The sequence below is a fragment of the Strongylocentrotus purpuratus genome, unplaced genomic scaffold (genome assembly GCF_000002235.5).
Source record: "Strongylocentrotus purpuratus isolate Spur 01 unplaced genomic scaffold, Spur_5.0 spur5_scaffold_5, whole genome shotgun sequence".
NCBI classification, from domain to species: domain Eukaryota; kingdom Metazoa; phylum Echinodermata; class Echinoidea; order Camarodonta; family Strongylocentrotidae; genus Strongylocentrotus; species Strongylocentrotus purpuratus.
Genome location: NW_022145611.1, coordinates 24,567,854 through 24,586,810, shown reverse-complemented (window position 1 = coordinate 24,586,810; position 18,957 = coordinate 24,567,854). Strand labels below are relative to the sequence as shown.

Genomic DNA, 18,957 nt, shown 5'->3' with positions numbered 1-18,957 from the left:
ATCTCATCACAAGGCATTCGATACTGTCAATCACTAAATTCTCATTAAAAAACTTTCTGATATTGGAGTCCAAGGAACCTCATTAAAATGGTTTCAGAATTATCTAATGAAAAGATGCATTAGAACATCCACAGGACAAACATTGTCTGATGAATTGACCCTTGATTACAGAGTACCTCAGGGCTCAATTCTGGGGCCACTACTATTTTTAGTTTTTATTAACGATCTACCCAAGTCTTTCACAAAATGCAAGTTGCACTTTTATGCCGATGACATGGCTATGTATTATTACCACAAAGATGTAGATGTGATTGTGATTCAATCAGTTTTAAACAAAGAGTTAGATAATCTTCAATCTTGGATGAATGCAAGTAGACTCTCTGTGAACTCAGGTAAAACAATATGCATGTTTTCAGGGACAAGTTTAATGATTTTTGTTTAGTTTACTTTAGTTTAGTGCATGTACAGTGTATTTTACTTCAGCCTTACTATTTTGTTATATCGTTACTTATTATACATGTATTATTATTATGTTTAATATTGGACTCCATGGAAGAACAGAGCCATTTAGGTTAATTGCTCTGAAATGGACTATCCAACTGTTTTATTATTTGATTATTGTTATATAAGTCTTTGATTCTGTAATATTGTATTATTGTTCAAAGATTTTCAGAAGAAAAAAAAAAGGGGAAAAAATGCTTTTATGTTTCATACTGTATACATGTAAATGTGCTTAGTGCTACGTATTGTACTAACCTGCGAGCCTGCCCAAACCACCGTTTCCCAGACCGGCATCATCCTCTAGCTCCTCCAACTCCTCTATGTTCAGACCAAGCTGAGAAACAAAACAACAACAAGAGAAAGTTCTATTCACTGAAAAATATGGTAAAAGCCTATTAGTGAACAGCATACACCAAAAAAAATTAGGTTTTACAAGAAATCTTTAAAGTTGCTACATGTATGTTAACTTGTTCTATACATATAAAATGTATATATCTGTACTTGGATTTGTAATGACAATTTAGTTTAAATACTTCATAAAGATTCATGTCTCTGCATAGGTCTCTTTTTTTTTTTTAAATCACTTCATATCATCTTTCCAGAATATTGTTCATTTTGCACAATGTACAAATATGTACACTGTACATGTAACTACATGTATCTTGACATCTACATGCAGACTATGCATCTATTAGTGTACAAGTCAGTCAGACTTTGCACTAATGCTCATGACTAGACATAATTTTAGTATATAATAAGTACAATTGTTGAACAATACAAAAAAAAGGATAGCAAATATTGACCGTAAACCATTTTGGGCCTACAATCTCCAAGTCTGCCCCTCCCCCGCTCTCTCTCTGTACCTCTCTCAGTCTCTTGCTCACATGTACATGTACATACATGTATGTTTATATACCATTCTTCCACAATCATCAGTCATGTATATATTTTTCTAACCTGCTGAATACAAGTATTTGCAAGTGAAACCTATTTCATAACTGTTTATTTTTAACATGTATCCCCCCTCCCCGAAGAAAATCAATAAATAATATTTTAAAAAACATAACTGCCTTAAATCTGAGCAATCAATATGCACACTATCCTTTGTTGCTTTATAAGTGAAATGTAAAATAGTCAATTACTTTGCCTTACAAAAATGCCCCAAAATATCAAAGTCCAGTTGCTAAGTACTATTAAAATGAACTTTGAACAAATCTTCTGTATATCTTATTTAGGACTTAGTATGGCCAACACGTAAACAATTTCTTTAATTCAAAACCCATCTTCATAACAAACACTGCTGCCTGACTAACGGAAAGTATTCAATCATTGAATGAATGTGATTGGTGGAATTAATTCTGATCTCCTTTCTCCCCTACATGTACATTTATCATAAATGTATAAATTTCAGTTTTAAAGATTCTACATGAATCTAATAAAACTAGCACTTTAATTGTGCTTCCATATTTTCCTTCTAAATACACATTTAGAAATTAAAAAACCAAATAGAACATAACCATCAAATATAAATACAACAGGTATTAAAACAAAACACATTCTGCATAAATTCCAAGTGATTTAACAAATAAAAAAATTGGAAAGTTAGGAAGGGTATGGACTGCAAAGACAATGCACCATCGATGTTTGACTGGAAGATTTCATTAGTGAATAATCGAGTCACCCGCAATGCCTCCCCTGATCGCATTGGAAACATATCAAGTTGCTAACAAGCGAGGAACAAGAACACACAGTCACATTTTAAATGACGGTATTCAGGGAACGAACATGTATGAACGTGCATACTGTACAGGGCATGCACATACAATGTACATGTATGTGGCTACGTACAGTGTAGCCAAGTTATGATCGAGGAACCGACACACAAGGAAATGGGTTGAAGAGCTCTGCGATTAGGATGAAAATAAGAAAGGGTGAGGGGAATGCGATTGGAGATTAAATTGGTTATACTGCGCGGGTCTCCATGGAATGCGTATTATCTGCAGTGCTCCACAGATCACTCTTTCTGACTTAGGGCAGAGACTCAAGAGCACGCAAGCTGGCAGTCAGAAACCAAAGATCACTGCATCAATCTAGCTTCATAATACATGTATGTCAGATCGATGATATGAATTCACAGTTACTGACCTGTCAAAAGAGTTCTTACCAAAGGAACAGAATGCATTTAATGCAAGCATGAAGATATTATGGTTGCAATGCAATTTTTCATTTAACAGAGCCTTTTAATTTGTTTTGTGTGTCTCTTTTTTAATATCCTCTGTTGCAGAACAACATCTTTTCTTATATAATTATATAGAGACTCAACACAAAATTAAAAAATTTGATGACAACCTAATGGTGTAACAAATTTTGGCCCTTACAGCTTCTTAAGGTTATCATACTGCCAAGTTCAACAGCATTAAACAATGCACAAAAGAGTGCACAAAAGAGTGCACAAAAAAAGAAACGTGCCTGTTTTCAAGGCAACAGGCGCAGAACCATAGAGTATAAGCAACAAAAAAGCAAACAAAAGAGCCTAAGGCGAACAGAGGTGAGAGGAGATGCATGTATCATTTCGTCTACTGGACATAGATAAAATAAACATCAACAAAACTAATCTACCTGTAGTCAAATTCGAGTCCGGTAAGCATTTTCCAGTCACTCTAATGTTATTAATTTGATACTTAATTCTTCTACAAGGACAATAGCTTTAATAAAGAAATTATTATTACTTCATCATTTAATCAAAACATTTCTAGGTTTAAACCATCATTATGTTTTCCAAGCTTTGCATGATAAAACTCCATACAACTTTTTTTCTCCCCTGGGGGTATTATATAAACCTTGGGGTTTGGATTGTATATGACTATCAAAATATAAATTTACACAAACTATTCTTGTTAAATCTTGAAAAATTAATTACTAACATGTACAATAATTAAAAACATTATCTACATGTACAAGAACTTGGAACATGAATGTTAATGACACTATGTGAACTAGCAAAGTTATACATCATCACGTCTAGGTCTGCCGACACCCAGTAATCAATGCATGGGTAAAAGGGCAGTCAGTTGAACACGTAAGGGGATAAGCGTAACTAAATCTCTAAGTCAGTGGAAAGGGTCCACTCTACTAGTGAAGGACGCTCTCACTCGAGTCGATGCAAGGAACACTACCATATTGAGTTGTTTTCCTTTCAATCAGGATAGGTGCACCAACAAGATTTGGTCAGTTTTCTCCTCTGGTGAGAAACAACCCTACCTTGGACATTAGGCCCATGCACACACAAGAAAAGGTGAGGTTTAAACCATGCAATGGAATTCTCACTGTTTTTGCCCCTTTCACATCTGGGATATATGATATTAATGTTTCTATTTAATTTCCACTAACCCATGTGCAGCATCACAGAATGCAGGAGAGTATTCACAACAAAATGCACATCAGTATGATTTTATTTGTATCGCGATCCAAATCTCATTAATTGGTAAAAATGTTGGGTCTATGGACAAAAAGTCAAGAATCTCATTGAGGTTCAAAAATCAATTCTTATCTTGCTCTTATTGCTACGAGTCCTTGAATGACTCTTTTAAATTATCCAAAATAAAAAAAATTGTAATCAGCAATGAAATGCTTATGATAATTGTTGAATATATTGATAAAATCAGGACATTTTCCTTAAAAAAACTTAATTCCTTTTACATTGCCTGTGCATATTATTATCTAATCATATAAAACATTCCTCATTAGTGATAGTCATTACACATTCTTTAATCTTACAGATTCTGACAAAATCATTAAAATGAGCATACATTTCTGACTTGGTTTGACTTTGAGGTGATAGACTTACCTGGTAAAGGGCCTCGTCACATTGACTCTGGATGCCAAGGTTGACCATGGTATTGGTTAGGGTACGTCCAATATAGTATTCCAGAGAGAGGTAGTACACACGCTGACAAGAGAACAAAAGAAAATCTTCATTTAATACAATTATTCTTCTCATATTTCTATTAGGTTCTATTGATATCTCGTTAAGAATGAATATGTTTAAATCCTAATTACGTTCTCTCTATTGTACTTTACACATCTTTTACTACTTTCAGTATATTTTCAAATGTTTACAAACTAGCTAAGAAAGCTCATACCAATCACATACTTATAAAAAAGCAACAAGGAAACGTAGACCTTACGTGCATACATGTAAGGAGATGGACTTGAAATGTACACAAATGTAAAATGCATCGATGGGGCCCCATTATCCCCAAAACAACAGCTTTCCGCTTCATATCACTGATTGCTTTCTGGATACAAGTGTAAGTGGAGTCAAAATTAGAACCTAAAATGCATCATGGTACACCATTTTATTAAGATGTAAATTTGATTGGACAAAGTGGGCATCAATAATCAATTATAATTTCAAACTGGTCAGTCGTTTCACCTTTGCATGTACTGTACATGTAATTTAAAAATAGTGCATAGACGTAAGGTTATCCCGGATTAATACACTTTTGTACATATACTGGGGGAAAGCGAATATGTAACCAAAGGTGACTTGAATGAGGCTACACGTCCTATAGATCGGCCATTTGTCATCTTCAAGCTTGCACGTATACATGCAGTCTAGTACTAGTAGTCTAGTGTAACAGAATGAACTGTGATTATGCATGCATCCAACTTGTTGTGATGGTATACACACATGGGCTGTACCCTGCGCCACATTCAAATTCTACCCACTGATAGAGCAATGCAACCGATATGCTACTCGGCCCACATGGTGCACTATGTAAATTTATTGAAGATGGTTGATTGTATTTTCTCTCTACTCAGTACAATAAAAAGAATGGAATATCTCAACAGAACATATTAAACACACAAAAAGTCTGCAAAATTATATAAACAAAAGTGTGTAATTCATACTGTGTACATGTAGAACTCTCAGGGTCTGTACAATAGACAGATTGGAATATTTGAATAGAATAAATTTAAAAAGTAAAAGGCGTTAGAAATTGTGTAAATAAATTTGTGTAATTCACAGTACTCACAGGGTCAAATAGCCCTACAACTGTACTATAGCCAGCTCTAACTAAAAATCCTACAATAAGGAGTATTAAAGCATAACATGTAGGTATACTGTCAGACAATGCATACACAACAAATAAAGAATTGAAAAGCCTGAGAGAACGTACAATAAAGTAGATACAATTAAATCAAAACCTGTTCACAGTTCAGTATCAGTACCAAATTTGCATCACCTAAACCTTGTACAGTGTATAAACCTTTTAAATTATCACACATGACACACAAGGATCATGCAGGTCAAGTCTCTAACCTATTTACCTTTCAAACAAGCCAAAAGCATGAATTTCCATTAAATTTAACCACCACATGTTGAAAGACTAAATACTACATGTTAACCCCTCCCCGTCACCCCATCGCCCCCCCCCCCCCTTCCCCCACAAGACATCCCATAATTGCAAATTCACTAGAGTCCTGAGACTGAAAACTAAAAAACATTCTCTTCAATGGGAAAGTTCACCCTGAAACTAACATGGCTTTTAATAGAAGAATTTGTTTGTTTGAGAGAACAGGTCAGTGAAAGTTTAAGCAAAATTCTTCTAAAAATAACAGAGTTATGAATTTTTGAGTTGCAGTTGATCAAACACAAATTGGCAACTCTGTGACATATCTTAAGAGGTCCCCTCCCATTTGCAATGTACTAAAAATCCACATATTTCTATTGTCTCTAAAGAAAATTGTCAATCATACATGCACCGTATCAACCTCTATAAGAAACATCTAGAAACAAATCTATTACTTTATAAACATGTAAGAAAATGAAAATTCATGAAATTTCATGTACAGAGAAAATGACAGCGAACGTCACATGATATGTCACAAGTCACAACGTTTTTAATTGGTGCTTAAATGATTAAAACTTACAAAAATCATTACTTTAATATTTTGATCAGATTTAGCTCATACATTAAACTTTCACTAAACTGTTTCTCTTATTTTTCTGCTTTTTAAAACCAATGAAATACCAGGGTAGACTTCCCCTGTAACTACTCATAGACAACAGCTTACCAGGCCATAGAGGGCTGGATGAGCTACATGTACTGTACATGTATATGTAAATAGAATGTAATATATATATGTAGAAATTAATGTTAATCAGAAGGCCTACCTATACATGTAAAGGGAATCGATTTATCAGAATGAATACATTTCATGCTGTGCTATTTTTGTCGTTGCTAAATCAACGACCGGAAAGAGGAATTACATGTACAATATAAAGTATGATTATCAAGTGATGAAGATAAGTGTTATGGACTCTAGATGAGGAGAAAGACATGGGACGGGAGGAGGGGCACTATAGTGATGTTCACCCTGTACAACACTTAATAGCACCTGTACAACAAAAAACAAAAAAAGTTTGTTCTGTATGTACATGTACATGTACATGAAGTCATGAACATGGCAACACCTAGACAGCAATAACCATCTGATTTGGGTCATTTCTTTAATAAAACTGACATTTGTTGTCATTCCCCAATACAGATGGCAACCCAGAGATCTCGTACCGTGGGGGTAAATTAGAGCCACAGCGTAACAGCTTTTCGTTACCGACATTTCTCCCCCGATTTTCTTTATTTAGGTCTAGATCTAATTTCCTGATTTCTAAATCAGATGTAAATTAGGTCGATATGTCATTTGTCCTAACTACAGTTATTAAAATTTGATAACTTAATATTAAATAAATAATTTACGGACTTACTTATATGAATTATCCAATTTGTACCTCAGAACCGCGAAGCAGTACGTTCATGCATTCGAAATATTACCCGGCGGCCGATATATTTCCGGGTCCACCTACCAAAAGATAGCCAATGGCCAATCAGAGCATTCGTTTCGTGGGAGTTCGTTGGCCGACTCGTATGTAGCTACGGTAGCTATTGGACGTTCGAAAAGAAAAAATTAATATTCATCAACTAAAACCAAGACGGATAATGTTGACGACGAGACTTTCTCGGATTAATCATTAATTTAGGATCTAAATGAGCAAGCTATCGTAAGTCAAATAAGCTATTTATATGTTATTTTTAATTAGACTCTAATTATTGTCATATTGCAGCATGTGTGAGGATGTAAAGAGTGAAAATCTCGTAGCATATCTCATTCATCGCGGTCCTGCCGAACCGAACCATTGGTTCCGTACAGTCCCGATAGGACAATCTTCAGTCTCTATAATCGGAGGTCTAGTGGAGCCAGACGAAGTCTCAGTGGAACAACCGAAGATTAGAGAGACTGAAGTTTTCGGTCTAGGCAACACCATACATAACATACTGGTACTTGTGATGGACAGTTGTTTTTAACATCTTTTGACAAAGAAAAAGATAATTTGGTAATCTGTGGTATATGACTATATGATAATCTATGCAATCTTGAGCACCTCTAAATCAACATCAGAGCTCAGGATTGTCTGCCTGCTTTATCATCAGACAGTGCTTGACATTAGACCCTGCCCACACAGTCTACATTAGAACAACCTAGAACATTAACATTGGAGTCCCTATCAGTGATTTGCAAGCCCTCAAAGATCTTAAAATTCATCTGTAGCAGCAACATGAGGTTATGAAAGTTTGTGCAAAATTTCAGATCAAAAGACTTGGGGGAGGGGGAGGGGGAGGATTCTCTCTTTGAGTGAAAATTAAAGCCCCCATTTTGTACACATCACACTGCCTGTTGGAAATTAAAATTTGAAGAAAAATATGACTATAAATTTGCTAATAATGAATATTATGCTCCCATACCTTTAGGAAAATTTTCAAGTAAGATTGTCTACAACATTTCGGCCCTTTCACTAGTTTTTGAGATTTTCACCATACAAATCCCTGCATGCAACACCCTATATTAAAGTCAGTGACCGTATGACAATGAGTGTAGTCTAGTGACACATATCTGCTGTATTCACATTGCTCTCCAAAACATCTTATGGAACATGCCTGTGCTAAAACTGTACTGCAATCCTGATACCAGGATGTTGACAATAATTAGTCAGCATTTTTATTTCAAAACTATTATTTGCAATGTCATAACAAAGCCCCTTTCTCATTTGACACACATTTAGTACAAAGGTCAGAGCCACTTGTGACAGGCTCGTTCAGACATGACAAGATAAACCACCTCCCCCCGAAATGCCATTGAAATAATGAGATATCAGAGTGCATCACAAAGTTGTACGTGTCAGAAAACACACATCACTGACACAGGGTATGCATAGGAACCTTTTTTGTGCCTACATGTAGGTACCGTAAATCTCTGTGTATAAGGCACACTTTTTTGCCGCAAAAAAAAATTGAAAGGTACACACACAAAAAAAAAAAAAAAAAAAAAAAATTGTTTCGATTTATGGCGCTATGCCTGGCAATTTCTCCCAGCTCAGTAATCGGTGTGTTGAACCACCACTCAGAAACTAAAACAACACTCAAATTTGTCTGTCATCTTGGTTTAAAAGTAATCTTTCTAACAGATCTCAATATGTAGTTTATAATAATAATTCCTCCAATTTTGCTTTGGCGTACCACAAGGTTTTATCCTAGGTACTCTACTGTTTTTAATTTGCATTAATGATCTTACACATTCTTCTACAAAACGACATTGTTACTTTTATTTGTAACAAGTTCACAAGCACAAATCTGCGCCATCAACTGCACCTCGATGTTAAATGAATGTCCTTCCCCGCGTGTTTTCGTTTCGTCTTCAAAATACACTTATACACGGAGATTTACGGTACACAAATAAAGTTTTTGTCACCCTCAATTTACAAAAAAAAAGAAGAAAAAAAAGCATTTAATTTTGCCAAACAAATTCTCTTTTATTTCTTCTTGTTCTTTGTTTTTTGTGTTGGGGGGGGGGGGCTGTCTACTAACTGTAGTCATGTCTGAATGACACTTCATAAAGTAAAAACAAATATAATATAGCTTAAGTTAAAATACAAATAAGAAAACATAATGAGCACAATTGTAAATGTACACATTTAACAGTTCTTTAAACAAACAGTTATTGCTTCTATGAAAGCTCTTGGATCTTAGACAGTGAACCTCATAAATTTTTTGTGAGGGAATTTGCACTGGAGGTGAACTTGCGGTGTGGTCATTAATTTTAGGGTGGGGACTATCAAAGTGGGGCTGCAAAAGCTGACTTGAAGGCAGCAATTGAGTTTTGAGATATGGTTATTCCACTTCCTTGTTGTTCTTGGAAAGAAGGAGTTTGCGTAGACATCTGTTCCTGTAAAAGAGGTTTAGAATTGGTTTTCATGGCCTCTTCTTCCTCTTCCACACTTTGATGAGATTTATTTCTGATTTAAGCTACTGTATGTCTAGGGTGCCATTCAGTATCTTGTAGTAGCAGCCGATCAAGGGCAGAGACGCCAAGTTCAAAGATCCGCAATGCGTGACATTTTCATTATTCCGCACGTGCGAGGGTATAACACACGTATAAGGTATAGCGTTTTTTTAAATCTAACGCGCGCGTCGAGCGTGAGAGCATTTTCAGACCCTCGAAGTGCGTAAGGTCACGCCTAATGCGTGACACTTGGTAGCTCTGCAAGGGACTCCTTCAGGGAAGTAACGCTGGTGTCTTTCCCATAGGTTCAGGTAGCAAACCTTGCTGCAGCATTTTGGAGTCTTTCCAGTTCTTGGCTGTTCTACATTGTATGGAATAGAGTCTAGAGACTCATACTGTGCTGATGTGTAGATCTACAATGTAGTCTAAGTGAAGTCGAGCTAAGGGTCTTACAGATTTTCTCCTTTGTAGATAGGCTACAGATGAGTGGTGCCGATGGAAGTTTCATTTGAGGGAACTTTCTTCCCTCATACTGTACATATTTCAAACATGCACTCACCTATTGCAGGACGTCGCCCCTGCCCTGGTGCACAAGGTTCATTTCTGTATAGTATAATGATCTACTATAAACAATTTTAACATCAACTTTTATCTAGTTGCACAAATGCAACCATTACAATTACAAACAGGATTTTTTAGTTCAGATGTTTCCACATGCTTTCAATATTTACAATTATCATCATTGTGTGAGTCTCCATATTACAAGTTCTACCCTGCATTGTGATTATAGTAAAATAGGGAACTACTGTACTCATTCACATCGCAATCAGATCAGCACTCAATAATTAATAATGCTCCAATTCATTTTCAATTCTTCAAAACAAAAGTTCCATCAAGTTGAACTTTATAAAGTTGTCTACTTTCCAATTCCACCTCCGCCCACAGAAGGTGTGCACATGCGGGCATGGACAAATTAATACTAGCTACCTCTGTTAGCTTGCTGGTTTTAATATTTACCTTTGGATCAGTTTCATAGTAATACTGCTGGGTGCGGATCCAACGGCCAACAAGATGATCACGAACCGAGTGGGCCAGGGCGATGTAGTAGTCGCGTTGAGTAGCGACATTTCTATCCTTCACCAAGGTGTAGTGAAGATGCCGATTAAAACTCGCCTTGAAGTTGGAAACATCCTCGATACCGGCGATACCACGCACGCTAATCTGCTTCCTCTTCTCATGGTCACTTTGGGCCATGTTGATGGTCAATATCTAGAAAAGAAGTGCCCCAATTCAAGATTTCCGCATCGACTGCTCGTCGGTCACAGAAAATTATGTGACTAGCTGATCTGAGCTGAGCAACGTGACCTGGATGGATCGTCCGAGTGTACGGGGTCGCCGCTCCGCTCTAGGCATGCATGCTCGGGTAATATGCACGGAAATACCGTATACTGGTAGTGTGTACGTGCAATTCGGTCAGCTGTGCTAGCTGGCCTCGGAAAAACATGCGCTTGTTGGAATCAAAAGATGGCGATATAGCACTACGGTACATCATGAGACATGCTAATACCATGCATTCTCAAACCCCTTTTACTGAACCGGGCCTAAGAGGCCCCAGGTATTTAGCAACATAAAATCAACAGACTTTATCAAATTAGGCCTACATTAATTGTGTTATTTGTAACCATGAACACACAAAACGTGTCTATATTTTATATTCAAACGGTTTGAAAAGGGATAAAAATACAATCATATTAGGCCTAACAGCCCCCCCCCAAAAAAAAAAAAAAAAAACTACGTGTCATCTCTTTCATTCAACTCCTTACAACTATATTCAGGAGTGTCAATTTGGAAACTGAATGACTCTTGATAACTAGTAATGATGATGACCCGATGATAATGATGATAAACAAGTAATTTCTCTTGTGCAAATCACACCATTGATTCGTTTCACGTTTAAAATACAACTTTACATTTTGTATTTATATCCATTCTTATTTTGATGGACTTTGTTTCATATATTTCTCAAAATGTGGGATGTCATAAAGTTTCCAAATTGAATGAATGACATAATTCGTTATCAGTATGACATATATTATATGTTAATTAGTATTTAGTTTGTATATTCAAATGCAATATATTGATTCCAATCAACGTTTATTAGTTATCAATTATGAATCAATCTTGTAATATAATTATGCTGCAATGACTTGTAAATAATTATGTATAATTACAAACTTTTGGAATCTCAAGTGTGGATCTATATTGAGCAACAACAAAAAGAGTGCTGTTCATATATACTTCACCTGATTTAACAAACTAGATTATCATCTATATAGGCTACATGAAATACGAAATAACAAATATACAACAGTATTTTGTTAAAGAAGTCCACATTTAATATGAGGATGCCAAAGTATATGACAGCGGGATTTGTATAAACTTGTATAAACATATTTCCTTCTGTGTTTTGTTTTGTTACTGTTATGACTTTATGACTGTTCTTCCGTTTCGTTTTTACCAAACAGGGCCTCATAAAAGACTACCACTATTGGTAATAATGTGCTAACGTCCTAAAAAGGTCACAAATAAATAAGTTAATAAATAAATAAATATTTTCAATATACATTTACATAAAATCCATTCTTAATTCCCTTAGGGCGCCCGAAATAAATATTAATGAACAAAATTGCGGATCTTTTATTTCCAAATTTATGTTTTACAAAATGATTTTATACAACGAACCCTGAATTTAAAAAGGTGATGGAAATTCTTTCTTTTTCCCCCAAGAAATGAAGTTCGGGAACCCTCAAGCTCCGGACCGCTTTCTGTCGGTACCAGCGAAAGGTGAAAAGTGGAAGGGAATACTGGTGGAGTAAAATCCAGAATTTTATTTCTTTTCACAGAAAAAGAAAATAAAGGTATCTCAAAAATAAAAGGGGGCGGAATAACGTATTCTAAAGTCTCAAATTTTGTTCACTCCAAAATCATTTTTCGATAATCGTTTGATGTACCTCTTACTATCAGGGACGGATCCAGCCGGCGCCAAGAGAGGGGGCCAAATAGGGGGCTCAATTCGTGAGAAAATATATAGCGGCGAATAAGGGGGGGGGGGGGGGGGGGGGGGGGGGGGGGGGGGGGGGTAAGGAGCACTTTTTTTTTTTCTCAACAGGGGGGGGGGGAGGGGTAGTGAGCAATTTTGTTTTTACTCATCACCCAACCCCCTCCCCCTTGAGCCAGAGGGACTGGGGCTCGTTTTCTTTTCTTTTTTGCAAAAAAGGTTTGATTTACTTGTTTTTGGGGGCCAGGGGGCCGGGCCCCCGGGCCCCCTTGATCCACCACTGCTTATTATATAGAGATTTCATTTAGGAGCACTATTTTTTTTTAGCTTAACGGGAGGAGGGGGGGGGGAGGAGGGTAGCCTGCACTTTTTTGTTTACTCAACACCCAACCCCCTCCCCCTTGAGCCAAAAAGGGTTAAATTTACCTGTTATATTCGCCACTGCTTACTATAGAGATTTAAGACTTATTAGACTTATTCACAAAATAATAATATTATCTTTGAAGCGTATCTCCTTATAATTATCTCTCGTTCTTTTTCATTTCCTTCATCTTTCCCTCGCTCTCACTTTTTTTCCTTCAATTTGATGGGGGAGGCATGACTTGTACCTGTTGTTATACGCAACTGCCCGAAGCTCCTGTACATTAATACATGATATTGCCAAATCATCAAATAGCCCTGTAGTTTTGAAATTGAGTAGTTATTATAAGAAATATAATAATGGAACACCACAAGTTATACAATATCTTGAATATCATAGTTAAGGGGGTACATTGGGCATGTTCCGGATTTAGGAGGTCTCCAAGGCAGGAAAAGCCCACGAAAGGTTGGTTCAGAAATGTTGGCAGTCCTGAGATAGCCTTCAAAGGGAGGGAACAAGTACGCGTATACTAAATAACACTGAGTGGGGGGGGGGGGCGGCGGAGTAAATTTAAGATGGAATTTAGTCAAGCAGGTAATGATGATGATGATGATGGCAATGATGGTAATAATAACAACAATATAATAACAGACTGTGTACAATTCAAGTAAGGTCAGAACATGAAGGTCGGTGGATGATGAATTAAGCCTACATGATGCAAAAAACACCTTTTCTTGTTCGTATACATGGGCGAATTGTTTCTGTGATTTAACAAATACTTTGATAATTAAGAGAATAGGAAATGACTGAAAAGGTAATCGACCATTCAAATTAAGTTCATTGTTTAGTAAATTCCCTTTTCATATGTCACTGCAAGAGGCCTATACTCGCCGCGAGTGAATTATCAAGCTTTTTCTCTTTCTTTTCATACTTTTTCCCTCCACTGGGATTTTATTGATTTTCATTTGCAACAAACAAACAAACATATATTCAAGGTAATTCATATTTATAACATAAATAACATTGACTACTCAAGACACCAATATTTGTTGAATTGTCGAGAAGACATACATATTTTCAATAATGGATTTCTGATATTCATGAACAACAAACATGGAAGAAACAATCATTATCCTTTGATTATTGGGCTATATACAACTACTTTGTTGTGACCACTGCTAATGATTAAAAAATAAAAAATAAAATAGAAGAAAAAAAATTCAGAAAAACAACTTTTTATATAAACAAATTCCTGAATTGAAACCATTTTCTTGTGAACTCATTATTTCTACAGTTCGAATCTGCAATATACTTTTCATTTTTAAAATAATTATAATCGAAACTCTAATATTATCAAGGTCGGGCAATGTTTTCTTTTTTTGCACGTATACACCATCTGTCACACCACAATCAGTATACAATTCAATACATAATAATAATAATAATATGACAAATTTATATAGCGCTTGTGACAAAAGTTTCAAAGCGCTGTACATGTACACAAATCAAAATTACTTCAAACAAAATCGATATTACTAATGGAATTAACATTACTCAAATTACCAAGAAAACAAAATATTACCTACATAACTTAACTAATTGTCATTACTTATATTAACAAGAAAATCAAATATTTCTATCATAACTTAACAAATTGACATTACTCAAATTACCAAGAAGATCAAACATTACTAACATTACTAAAGAAATTAACAAAACATGTAAATTCCTTTGAAATTAACACATTATATCAGTAATAGTAATAATTTGAAAAGACATTATAGAGTTATTTGGGTTGCTTTTGGAATAGATGAGTTTTTAGATTCTTTTTGAAAATGTCAATGGTGGGTGAGTCCTGGATATGGGCGGGGAGAATGTTCCAAAGAGTGGGGGCACAGACTGAGAAGGCCCTGTCACCATAGCGGTTGTGGGTGCGAGGACCGAGTGCGAGCTGGGGTCTGGATGATGATCTAAGGTTCATGCCGGTAGTCTGTTTGGGTGAGATCAGTTCAATCAGGTATGATGGTGCGTGTTGATGGATGATGTGGAACGTGAGGAGAAGAATCTTGAATTGGATACGTTGGGGAATTAAGAGCCAATGTAGGGTGCGGATGACTGGAGTGATGTGATCGTGCTTTCTGGTGCGGGTGCGTGCAGCGGTGTTCTGGATGTGCTGGAGTGGGGCCAGATGAGAAGCAGGTAAGTTGATTAATAATGAATTACAGTAGTCTAAATGGGACGTTACCAATACATAATTATTATCTGAACCTCTTAAACCAAATAATTTATCTTGTAGTGAAAATATTATTCTATTTCCGTTTCCAGTATATATCCAGTGCTCTAACCTATCCCAAATAATTATGTTTAACATGCGTACAATCACTATAGCAGATGACTGTATAACTGTTTCGCTCTGTTCCTTACAAAATGTACATTCATCTCTTGGGACTATATTAATTTTAAACAGTAAATCATTCGTATATAATATATACGCTGCAAAACCTTAAACTGAAACCATCGTAAGCCCACATCAATGGTACAATATGTTTCCCAACTCTTGTCATTCAGGTCGAAAATGCATTTCCTTTTAAGAAAACTTGTACATTCACCTCTCCTTCTCTTTAACCCTTACTGTACTGGGCTATTTTGAGCACCTCGTAACTGAGTGGGGGGGGGGGGGGGGGGGGCTGGGAGGCACCCCTCCTATTATGATCTCGGCCGTCGAAAGTCCGATGAACACGAAAATTTGCATGTTTGTAGATATTTACGTAAGGAACAAGATGGTATAATTAGTTTTTTTTTCCTAATATGCACATTTTTGTCGTTATAGCCTAATTAATTATGCAAAATGCTAATTTTATTCATTTTACAAGGAATTCTACATATTTGACTGTAGACTTGTGAAGAATGTTGAAAATGTATTGAATAAATATTTCCTTCATCTCAAATTCATGAGGTTACATTATTTTTATGATATTTGAAAATGCATAGGTTAATTTGCATACATTATGAATACGCATTCATGAATATCAAATCTGGAAATATACAGGGAACTAGAATCATTACAAAAATTGTCAGACTCCACTTTTTGAATGTTAATTGAAACTCATTATTCATATGAAACTTCTTTTCTAACACAAAATAGTTATTTTGAAGTAATTAATAATGATAATTTATGCAAATTAGTTGATGTGATTTTCAAATATTTATTTTCTTTTGTATTTTATTGTTTTTTATTTCTTATTATATCTATTGTTTTATTTCTAATGTATTCTTTTGTTCTGGAATACATCTAGTTACTTTGAGAAACATATAAAAGCAATTTGACATCAATTCATATCTCCCACTTAGGAAGAAATACATCTAAACTGTATTCACATTTCTGCTTGTACATGAATATATGCAATATTATAGCATATTTTTGATGACATGAGCATACTAATTGTTATGTAACACCTTACAGGTATATCCGATTTCAACGAAAAGATATCAAAATGTGCGTAAGGCTTGAGGGAAAAAAAGTCATGAAACGACAATTCAAAATTCAAAGCGGTTGCGGCGCAATCTCCGAAAATGTCAAGGGGGTGGGGCCTCCCAGGCCCCCCCCCCCAGTACAGTAAGGAGTAATTAAATTGCATAGATTATGTGAACATCCTAAGTTTCATAACCAAGGCCATTGTATCTGGTAAAAGGGGTTGTGGCACCCGTTAAAAAAAGTACAATTGCTTAACCCTTTTCTAATTGCATCGCATAATCCACGATCAAATTTTTAAAAAATAATATTATACGTATCTTGGAAATCTTCCAGAGAGAAAAAAAATATATAATTTGTAAGCTTTTATTGCCATCACACACACTGATACTTCTTAAACGAACAGACATTTAGATCAGTATATCGAATCAATATTATCGGATATGTTCTGTAAATACCTTTTATAATAGGCTAACGTTTGAGTCCCCGCTGTATATTAAGCTCAGACAAGTTTTCTTAGTCACTTATACAGATCCATGAATTTCCAAAAAGCTAGGCCCATATAACCTCTGAATTATTGTAGAGATAATTAGTTTTGTTGATAATCTTCTCGTAAGTCTATTGGCTATTTCATCGTGTTAGTGGCCGGGTGAAATAATTCATCATTGTATAAACCATCATTTTTTTTAATTTTTATTATTGTATACAGGTTGTCAGTCAGCGTTATTATACTCATGAATTGGTTGAATTGGGCCGGGTACAGTGTGTCAGAACTTATGATTTTGATATAAATATTCCAAACTTTTAAAACTTTCTGGTCCGATTCATTGCGAAGACCAGGGGCGTAGACAACGGGGGGGGGGATGAGGGGGATGCATCCCCCCCCCCACCTCACGAGGTGGGGGGGGGGGGGGATGGCATGTGCAATCATCCCCCCAGGTTTTGGGGAATGATATTTGCTTACTTAATAAGTCATAATGATGATAATAATATTAATAATAATAATGATAACAATTATAATATTAATAATAATAATAATTATGATGATGATGATAATAATAATCCTCATCATTATTGTAATTGTGTTTATTGTTATTAGCCGCATTCACACGGTGAAAGCCAATTCAGACGGTAAAAAAAAGAAAATCTTACAAGTATTTTGTGGTTATCTTGTGGTTTGGAAACCACAAGATAACCACAAGATTAAACAGGCGCGGATTAACGGGGGTTTAGGGGGTTTAAACCCCCCTTGGGCGGCCCCAAAAAACAAACAAAACAAAAAAAAAGGAAAAAAAAAAAAAAAAGAAAGAAAAAAGAACGCACGCTGGAGAGAAACCCTTTCAAGTGCAAACATTGTGAGAAGATATTCAACTCATCTGGTAACTTAACCAAACACATGATAACTCTGGATATAACTGTGTATTTAACACGGTTACTTTATTTAAAAAGACGTTATCATGCACTGCTTTTTATGGTCTCCATTGTGTTAATAGATGCCAGGAAAACATCACTTAAGGGGTTCAAATAAACACCCAAAAAAAAATCGGCTCGCCGCTTCGCGGCTCGTGGACGATGCTCCGCATCGTCATTATTTTGGTCAACCCCCCCCCCTTAGCAAAAAGCTAGATCCGCCCCTGAGTCATCCCCCCCAGGTGTACGAACCTGTCTACGCCACTGGCGAAGACATAAATGATTGATTCGTAGTCGTTAAAGTTTAAGCAATACATCAAACATAAAAAATGGTCTATCAGTTTTCCTCATTTTTTAAAAACGGGAAGAAGAAAGTAAGGGGTACGGTAATCTTTTAGTTAATGTACCGCTCGTGACAACAGGGAAATACCCTCAGGAGAGCGCTGGTCTCTATACAGCCCGTGCTTCATGCACGCATCGATCATACACCGCCCACTCCACGGCCGAGTACAGCGGAAGAGTGAGTCACCTCCGCTGAGCCGCTTTCGTTCGATCGACCTGTTTTTCAAAGCTCGCGCGGACTCCTTTTTCTGACAGGTGGTGGCGTAATTTTCCGTACGACAGTCACATTTAATGATAATTACCAAAATATTACATATAGGTTCTCAAATGTCAGCATGTTGTTCATGAAATCCCACTTATAAACAATGTATACAGTTTTAGTAAAAAGACGAATGATTTAGCAGCCGCCACGGGCTTTTAGAAGCTGGAACTGAAGAATGGGTCGCCAGCGGCCTCTCATAGTTTCATCGA

General features: G+C 36.1%; 1 protein-coding gene across 1 annotated transcript in view; it reads right to left on the bottom strand.

Annotated features, from left to right (window-relative positions):
* LOC577675 (glycogen phosphorylase, brain form) overlaps positions 1 to 11,330 on the bottom strand; it is a 29,605-nt gene extending 18,275 nt beyond the window's left edge. The window contains exons 1-3 of the mRNA XM_030998532.1: positions 10,861 to 11,330; positions 4,349 to 4,450; positions 757 to 835 (exon numbers count right to left, since the gene is read on the bottom strand). Coding sequence (XP_030854392.1) covers positions 757 to 835; positions 4,349 to 4,450; positions 10,861 to 11,097 — 418 coding nt within the window. The 5' untranslated portion in view covers positions 11,098 to 11,330. The remainder of the gene's footprint in view (positions 1 to 756; positions 836 to 4,348; positions 4,451 to 10,860) is intronic.
* Between the last annotated feature and the right edge of the window lie 7,627 nt (positions 11,331 to 18,957).